General features: G+C 40.2%; 1 protein-coding gene across 1 annotated transcript; it reads right to left on the bottom strand.

Annotated features, from left to right (window-relative positions):
- Positions 1-7,165: 7,165 nt before the first annotated feature.
- Positions 7,166-9,727, bottom strand: LOC103799747 (gamma-aminobutyric acid receptor subunit gamma-3-like; the record flags this gene model as incomplete). The annotated part of the gene is made up of 2 exons (XM_009072096.1): positions 7,166-7,248; positions 9,507-9,727. Coding segments are annotated over 2 exons (304 nt in total), but the record flags the coding sequence as incomplete, so codon positions are not given.
- Positions 9,728-9,961: the final 234 nt, after the last annotated feature.

The following is a 9,961-nucleotide window of genomic DNA, read 5'->3' on the forward strand; positions in this document are numbered from 1 at the left end:
GAGCAAGGGATATTAGGTGAGTTAACCACTGCCATCAATTCTCCCTGATCATCAGGGAGGCAATGGTCAACCTTTAACCTCAGGGAAATTTTGCTGCTTTTTCTACAAAAAGAGTATCATTTGGCTACTGGTGGCTATCAGACAAAACATCAGATTAATTACTATTACTCTTGTATTACAACATATTGTGTAAATGGCTGAATCTGATGCACCTTGAGCAATGAGACAGAAGACTAACAGAAAGTGATACTTACAATATGTATTAGTTTGCAATGAATCTACCATATATTAGGTCTAGAAAGTATGACTTTACACTGAATGTGCTTGTACCGTGGACGAATTTGAACAGTTTAATAAAATTATAGTACATCCTATTGGAGCCTATAGATAAAAATGAGCAGAACCTTCAATGCAAACCAACTTGTAATATTTTTCTGAATCTTGGCTTGACTATAAAATAGTCATCAATCTCTAAAAGATATTTAATGCAGTGTCTCTTACGTATTGAGAAATTTACTGAGTCATACACATAAAAGCAGCAGTGAATTAGTCAGTACTGAGTAGTGAAGGAATTGTATAAATACTTGACTCCCTAAGAAACAATACATTGCTTATGCTAGATCAAAAAGGAAGCACCTGCAGGGAATTTTAGAGAAACCTAAGGAGAGTTAACAACTGAGCAATGCAGTAGCAGATTACATTCAAAAAGGCTCTTGGAGTGAAGACATGAAATTACATAAGATTATAGCAGATTTCAAATTCACTATATCCTGGTGTCATTGTAGGTACATCAGGAAAAAATGCTTAAAAACATTAATGCTTGCAAGTTAACAAAAGCAAAGAAGATCCCTACAGATCCCTACAGATTCCTATAGATCCCTACAAATTCCTACCTCATAAATCTCTGGGATGGTAAACTTTTCTTTGAATACTGCCTTGCAGGCCAGCCAAGGTATTTGAAAAAATGTAAAATGAAAGCAGTCTGAAAGAGGACAACACAAATAAGAAGATATAGGAAAATCTTTGTATGAGAGGCATTAGCAGATGAATAGGAAGAGGAATGTGTCACAGATGAATTTCACATATTGCATCCATGAATTGTCACACATGACACAAGTGATATGCTAAATACAGGGTTTGGGAGGCGACTGTAAAAGGACAATTTTTTCATAAATACATTTCTTTTTCTGACCTCTCTACATGGACTATTCTCTGAAAAGACAGTCTTCTGAAGAGAAGGATGGATGCATCCCAGTACCTTAATTTCTACCTACAAGAGAAAACCAGAAAAACCTCCAACAGCTAAAACATACTCGTCACAAAACCAGAATCAAGAATTGCATTGATGCCCCATTCTCTGGTTCAGCCCATTACAGAGAGCACAGATGGAAGTTCAGAAGTGGATTAAAGCTTTTTCTGCACAATGCAAAGCCTTCCCAGCATCTTTGATGAAACTGCTCTGCAGATACAAAGATTAAGCTTTGTTCCTTCTGGCCTGTTCTTCATCAGGAGTCAAATTGTGCCCTCAGACTCTATTAATGATTCTGCTGATGACACTTGAGATGAAACAAAGCACAGCTCATTCCACAAAACCAGCATTTACTTTTCCAGGCTAGGAGAAACATATTAAAATTGGCGATGACAGCTAGTTCTGTTAGAAAATTAATGATACGAGGCTCAAAGTACTGATTGCATATCCATAAGAGGTTTCATGTTCAAAGGGGGAACGTTTGATTGAACTGAGTTTATATTTAGAAAGAAGGGATCTGCTTCTTTCAAGCGCTATGTTAGATTTGGATGAGTTGCTTTTAAATGCACTTCACATTTCCCTACTTTTTTTTTTTTTCCTGCAATACTTTGCATGCTTTTGGACTCCACTTAAGATAAAAAAAAAATCACAAAACAAACAAACACAAAACCACGCACAAATCAACCTTTAACATTTAAAAAGTACATTTTTGAAGACCTGACTGAGCAAACTGGACCATCGATAGCTGGAAATTTGATTTCCCACTATTTTCAACGGAACAGAAAATGCTGGAATTGTTTGTGAACCTTTGTGTGTACATGTTTGCAGTAGGAATGGCATTCTGGGCATGCCTACCTTCTCCTGCCTTGCAGCATTCCTCCAGTAATGGGCAACTCAGGACACTGGAGACATTCCCACCATGGAAAACGTAAGTAATTGGCTACAAAACATGCCATAATTTCTGTTGTCTAAATCTAAGGTGCTTTTAAAAATGAACAACTGGATCTGCAGTTTGATAAGAACAGCAGGAAGATAAATAAAGCAATGAAAACCCATTAATCAATTCAGTAATTTTTCTTCTGGCATCTTGCACTGCAGCTCAGTATTCCTCCATCTGGCAAAGCCTGTGGCATTGCCTTCCTCTTGGTGCCAGACCTCAGGTGTGCAGCTAGCATGGATTCCCACCATAGAGCTCCTTGCACAGAATTAAAAGGTGAGTTGCCCAGCTGCTCAGAGCCAGGTGCAATGGGTCTGTCAGCTCCAGTTTGGTGTGGCTCTGATGTGCTGTCACCTGCAGGAGTGTCATGAATTGAAGCTGATCCTCAGTGCGTGGATGGGGAGAGGAGGTGAAGGTTTGTGCTGGTCTGGAAAATGAGCAGGTGTGGGATAAACATGCTCACATTACTGAACAGTGTGCCTAGTCCTCCCAAATTAAGAAAATCCAGAGCACTCAGCAGTCCTACCACGGACAAAGGACGACTAAACCTATGTGGGCCATCTGGGAAACAGTCATGTGATGACTAATAAAAGAGAGTTCTTTCAAGTGGCTTAGCCATACAGCCATTTTGCCTGCTTTTTATTCTGAAATCCTCTTATTCCCTCTGAATAAAAAAAAGAGAGGCCATTAGGACAGAGTGATCTCATTATACTAACAGCTCCCAATGTATTTTTCTTCCAATGGTTTGTCCAAACACTTTGAAACATTCTAATACTTGAGCACCCACAGTACCCTCTGGTAGGAGTTCCACAATTAATGTGCTTAACATCTCATTTCCAACCTGCTTTTGTTGCCTGGGCCTTATTTGTTTGTTCTTGTGTTGACATCATCCTTCAGACAGAACACCTCCTCTTTCTTCCTGTTGTTCATATGAATCCTAACTACCTCGATAAACTAAATTTTATGGCAGAATCCTGAAAGTATTTCCACAATACTCAAATCAGTGCTGAATAGAGACAACCAAGACAGTTTAATGTGCTACTTGAGTGTCCAAAGTAGCACAGCAGCCTCCCTTGGCTCAGGAAGATAAATCAACACAAATGAAGAATGAGAGGGACAGAATATTCTTATGCAGCAGCATACAGTAATTTAAAACCCCGTGAAGAAAGAGTGACCATATAGAGCAAAATCCATCAGATTGCTCCATTAGAATCAAGTCACAGCATTGATTCTTTCTTCACATTTACAGGGAAATGCACATTCACACCATGCATTGGCATTGATGCCAGTGTTCTGGCAGGAATTAAGGAATCCTTCTCAAATTAAGGAATACTTCTTGCCACACATAGTTGATCAAAGCAGTCGTGTACACAGAATGGGATGAACTGTCACCTTGCACAGCAGCTCTGCAATTTGCTATTGGGCTCAACTCCTCCCAGCAGCAGCATCCTAAGTGCACATCTACATCACCAACTACAAACACACTGACCACGAGCCTTGATCTGCCAGATGATCCACCTCACCATGTCACCCAAAGTGCACACAGAACTGGCACAGAGAGGAAAAAGCTTTCAATTACTTCAATACTTTCCAAGTCCTGTAAGAGAGACTACAGTGCTCCAGGAGCTTCCTGAACAAGATTTTCCACAGGGAGGGGTAGGTAGGTTTTAGTAACCACTGTTAGCACACTGAGATGGCTCCTGTTTATAAACTGCTGTTTTCTCTTTATTTATCCTGGAAATCAAACCAAGTAGAGCTCAGTCTTCCCACTGAAGTAACATCAACTGTCCCCAGAGTAACAACAGCATTGGGGTGCAAATTAGCTGACACTAGAGGTAAATATTCTAAACAAAATTTAAGATGAATTCCACATTTCTGAAATAGCAAGAGAAATTTATATTAACAAATTAGAAATTTCAAATATTAACCTTGTTCATGTGTGGGTAGAGGTGCAGGGAATATTTTCTGAAACTCCTGCTTTTTTTGTGCTTGCCTAGAGTGGAAACTACAAAGATTTGCCCGTGCGTTGGGGAACAAACGAACAGGATGCAGAGGGAAGGAGAGATGTGCTGTGAATTCTACAAAGATTTTTGTTTCATTCAAAGACATACATCTTGGAATCCCTAATCAGCCTGTCCCCTCAGAAACTTGTCATAGAAGGCAGTAATAAATCATTCAGGCATTCCCTTCATGAGCCCCACTGAGTGCCATCAATCTAGAGACTGCTAGGAATATACACCAGGCTGAAAATGCAACTGAGTTATGCAACAAACAGAACATGCAGGAAATGTCCTACTCTTATGATGAGAGTAGTGCTAAAATTGTTCAAGGAAAAAAACACAATTCAGTATGAGCCTAAAGAAATAAACCCAAGCTAATAACATGACCAAAATGTTGACCAGCCTATAAAACATTATTTTAATATTCCTCTGTGGGTTTTTCCATCTGGCAAGAACACACACAGAAACTGTGACACAGTCACCTTCTGCTTCATGCTCTGCAGTCTCCAGCCCCATAGTCTGTAGCACATGTCTGATGGTAATATATGTACATTGTAAAGGGTTCTGAGCTTAGAGATCTACATGAATAAGAACCTCTGCACATCAAAAATTATTTGAAACTTTGCCATGGAACAAAGCCTGCTGAAGTTCCCACTGATGTCCTTTCTCTTTAAATAAAAACCACAGAGCATAACTTTCTTGCATTCAGCATCTCTCTGGCTGTTAAGGAATGAGTGCAAGGCTTGATGTGACTTAGCTGTTTCTGAGAGTTGACCTTCTTTGGATATTGCTAACACAGGACCTATGAAATTCATGTGGTAGGTTTAATTAGTATCTTTGGATTTAAACCTAAATATTAGTAGGTTTCATTAAATCCTTGGAATTTGATTTTTAAGATCACACACACCTTTCCCAGTACCTCACTAAAACTGCAGCAGAATGCCACAAGGTAAGAGCAGCTTCATGCAGTAATTACAGATAGCTGAGGTGATAGAGTTCAGTGACAAGTGTTCATTGGCAGCAAAGCTCATTCAGGAGCTTCTGCCTCTTGTTCAGCTGAGTATGCACATCACAGAATCACAGGATATTCAGAGTTGGAAGAGACCCACAAGGATCACTGAGTCCAACTCCTGGCCCTGCACAGGACATCCCCAAGAATCACACCCTGTGCCTGGGAGCATTATCCAAATATTTCTTGAGCTCTGTCAGGATTGGTGCTGTGATCACTGCCCTGGGGAGCTGTTCCACTGCTCAGCCACTCTCTGGGTGAAGAACCTTTCCCTAATATCTAACCTAAACCTCCCCTGACACAACTTCAGCCCATTTTCTTGGGTCCTGTCACTGGTTAGCAGAGAAAAGAGATCAGTGCTGCCCCTCCACTTCCCCCATGAGGAAACTGCACACAGCAATCAAGTCTCCTCTCATGGTCCTCTTCTCCAGGCTGAACAGACCAAGAGACCTCAGCTTCCCCTCAAGGCCCTTCATCATCTTCGTTGCCCTTGTTTGGACACTCTCTAATAGTCATATCTTTCTTCTGCTGTGGTGCCAAGTACTGCACAAGATAAGCTGAGGCTGCACCAGTGTAGAGTAGAGCAGGACAATCACCTCCCTCAGCCAGCTGGTGATGCTCTGTGACACCCCAGGACATGGTTGGCCCTCCTGGTTGCCAGGGCAAACTGTTAACTCTTATTCAACCTGCCATGGACCAGGACCCCCAGGGCCCTTACTGCAGCACTATTTTCCAGCCCCACATTCCCCAGTCTGTACACCCATCCAGGGTTGCCCCATCCCAGATGCAGAATCCAGCACTATTCCACACATCTGAATTAAACACACCACTGTTTCTGCCCAGGCTGAGTTAGATACATAGATAATAACAAATGTCAACATAGTGATAATGCTTTGGGTGAAAGGGAGATGTCTACATGACAGATTTTTAAGCAATATTTTCTTGGGGATAAAGAAAAATATACCCTGCATCAGCTGAAATTCAAACCTGTTTTGTGATTGAGGATCAATGTTTGTATACTGCTTATCAATGGAAGTCAATACCTTACCATCACAAAGCACATCTGTTATGCAGACATTCAATAGTGTTATTCTTCTCTCACTTTAAAAGAGATTACAGAGATAATCTATTTTCTAAATAGAAAGACAAAACAATACATTTCCCTTTCACTTTTGGAGAACACATCTCCTGAGTCCTGGAGTTCGTCAAAATGAAAATCTTTTGTGAAGACCTTTTAAAAAATGTTTGTAAACCATTTGCATTGTGTGGCTTTGGATTACAAAACTGCAAGTGTCCCCATGAGCAGGCAGCTCTCAAGCTTTTTCTAATGAATCAGCAGGATGAAAACTTCCTCTCACAATAATATTGGACCTCAAGATTAACTCACCTGACTTTTATTTTGCATCCATTTCACCAATGTATTTGTTTTGCCTGTTAGGGAAGTTTTGAATATACCAGCAACACTACAATACTATACAACTTTGGGACGACAGGACGAGCGGAGCAATAAAAGGAAAATGAGGTTTACAGTAGTTGCACCATTTATTTTACTATGGAAGAGAGAGACATTATCATGCTACTTGCTATAAACCCAGTTGTTGTTGGGCATGTCCCCAGGCTGTGCACCTCAAGAAAACTGCAACTTCAATAATCATTTGCATGTCACATGATTGTATATATTAACAGAGCACAGACTGGGATGAAGATTTGCTTCTGCTGGAAGTGTCGCTATAGAATCAACTACAAGGCAGGTTCTGGCAAAAATAACAGTGTAAATCTACAGACTTCATGTCACAAGTCCATTGACCAGAAGTGCAAGAGAGGAAAACAAAATTTCCCTGAATAATTGAGCAAACCTAAACTTCCTATACCTGTTGTGGAACATTGAACGACCTGAGAGAAATCAGAAGTAAACTCATGGCTCTGCATACATGTCATATACAACAATAAGTCATCAAAGCAGCACTTACAGCTAGAGAATATCAGAGGACAGGAGTGTTCATCCATGGGGAAGTTGTGCAGCTGCAGTTGGCACTCAGCATTGATGGTAAGCCTACGGAGAAACCAAGGGTCTGTTACCACCTGCAGCACAAGGAACAGCCAGAAAGGCAGAGCAACCTCAAGTGTCATGCAAGAGTGCTTGGACATCCATCAGTAAGGCCTGAAAGGAAAGAACTGTATTTGCAGATTGGTCGTTGCCTGATTAAGACTGACCAAAACCAATGATAATTATCTAAAATAATTTCAGACACATCATTAAGAGTTTCTTGATCCCAAGAAACCTGCGAGTATTTTTTTTTCTCTAGACAATTGGTCATTGAAGAACCCAGGAAGGAAACAACTATTCTGTACAAAAATAACAGGAAATATGGCTGGTGTGGTGGTATGCAATTCCACAAAACCCAAACATCATATAGAATCTTATAAGGAATATTCTCCACATGTACTTACAGCGTGAAATAAAATTATTTCTATCACTTTGGGCTGTCTCCCAAAAACTTAATAAACCTCTATAAGCCATTCTCAACTGCACAGATGTAACAAACAGATCAGCAGAAGCATCTTCAGCCCAACTTGAGAGCTTGTTTTATGTGACATCCCTAACGCAAAGAACGGAGCTGATTTTAAAATTACTATTAAAAATAAATAATCTTCAGTCTAATAGCTTACAAAATGAACCTGTTTACCCAGGTAGATTGAATTAAGTGCTAGTTTATTGCACAGTCTTTTCCAGGAAACACTAGAGTGTTGCATACCTGAATTTATGCAGCATGCGTGGGCCATGTGGGTTTTTTCCTTTTGGCTTTGATTTGGTGTTTTGTTTGTTAGTTTATTTTAGGGTTTGTTTGTTTGGGTTTTTTTTTTAACTAAATCAAAAGCTAACAAAGCAGGAAGGGACAGGTTTGTGTCTCAGATTGAGGATGGCACAGAGATAACCTCTGTCTTGGAAAAGGTCACCTGTGTCACTGCACTGACACTAGAAGAGGATTTGCAGTGCTACAGCAGGAGGACATTCACACCCAAAAGCTGGAAGGGAAGAGGATGAGAAGGTATGGAGCATGATTGAACCTTGCACACCTTCTCCTGAGCACATAACACCCATCAACACCTGAGAGTACCAGGGCATACAGGAGTTATCTCTGTGGGGTCTTTCCAATTTTGAGTTACACAGTGTTAGCAACAAACAGTGCTCATTCTAACAACTCTTCCTATGTAAAAAAGGAGCTTGACCTGAGTGGCCCAAAAGGACTCCAAACATTTTTCGCAAACTAAAAGTGTTCATTTCACTGGGTCATATATTAACCTCTCTTTTAGTTGTTTTAGACATATTTTGCAGTCCAGTTTTTTTAGTGATAGGTATGTAGGTCTAAGTACTGTTAGGCAGATGATTAACTTGCCCTGAAATACTGAAACAACTTAACAGAAAAAATCCCACCAAAACACCTAATCAAAAGCCCCTCAAAAAAAAAAAACCCAGCAACCCAACCAAGAGGGTATTGGACTTGACATCTTAATCTTCAAAGGGAAGGGACACTAAAAATATCAATATCTTTTCCAACTGTTTGTTTGCTTTATTATTGTTTGTCAAAGACTTTCTATTGGAGCTCAACTGCAACTGTAAGTATGATCAGAATATGCAGTTACACTGAGAGGGCTGAGCACAACCACTAAAGAAAATGTAGCATGAAAGGGACATTTCTGAAACAATTTGCCATGTGGAATATGGCTGTTGGCAGAACTCAGTTCTGGACAACTCCTCTCTTCCACAAGCAAACACATATTTTGATTTCTATGATCTTTTTTAAATGCAAATATATACAGTATTTCTAATAGCACATAGTTGATGGTATCCCAAAGATTAGAAAAACTCTAAAAGCTTTTCCTCCAGCAATTCATCCTTGTGATGAGATGTGACAGACTATCTTTCAGCATGACTTATCTGAAGAATGGAGTATTGGCATTAGCATGAATCTAGAAATACTTTATCCAGCCCTTCATCTAAATCTGATCAGAAAGGACTTTGACAGGTCTTATGGGACTACATACTCCTGATTTTATTACGACCACTGAAAAGCACAAATTTTACAATTTAGACAGATCCATTCCCAATTCTCAAGGTTTCTTTGTTAGAAAGACAAGATTTTGGTTTTGAAAGTTGACAGTACTTATGCCTGAATATGTCAATATTTGTAAAGTCAGGTAAACACCAGGAAGAAAAGAGCAAAAGAGAACAAAGATACTGCTGAAAATTGCTACTACTGCAGCAGAGGCAGGAGAAACTTTCAGCCCTGCCCCTTGCCAAGCTCTCACCTGAGAGTGTACAAGATTTTGCCATCGTTCCAGATGCGCAGGAGCTGGTTGGGGGTGGTGATCCAATGAGCCTCTGCTGTCTTGGAGTTCCGAAATATTGTGTCTGGGATCCAGATCAAGCCAACCATGTTGCTGTTCAGGGTCAGGATCTTCATGGTGCTGTTGAAGCGCAGACGACTATCTGTCCACGTCTGGGCAAAAAATATATCAATTTGATACTCCTGCAAAGAAAGGATGATACACCAATTGAAATCAGTTCCACACTTCCCACTCCTATTTGATGTTTGATTCGGTCTATTCTGCTGTAGAGCAACAGGATGTGTTCTGGCCAATGGAGCTATGTTTTGAGTTTTTTACTGCCTGAGAAACTTTTTTATTTCCTTTTTTTCCCCTCCTTTTCTTCCTTCCTTTTTTTTAATCTCTGGCCAAACATCCCACTTGCCTTGGTCCTGTGC

The sequence above is a fragment of the Acanthisitta chloris genome, unplaced genomic scaffold (genome assembly GCF_000695815.1).
Source record: "Acanthisitta chloris isolate BGI_N310 unplaced genomic scaffold, ASM69581v1 scaffold2523, whole genome shotgun sequence".
Lineage (NCBI taxonomy): Eukaryota > Metazoa > Chordata > Aves > Passeriformes > Acanthisittidae > Acanthisitta > Acanthisitta chloris.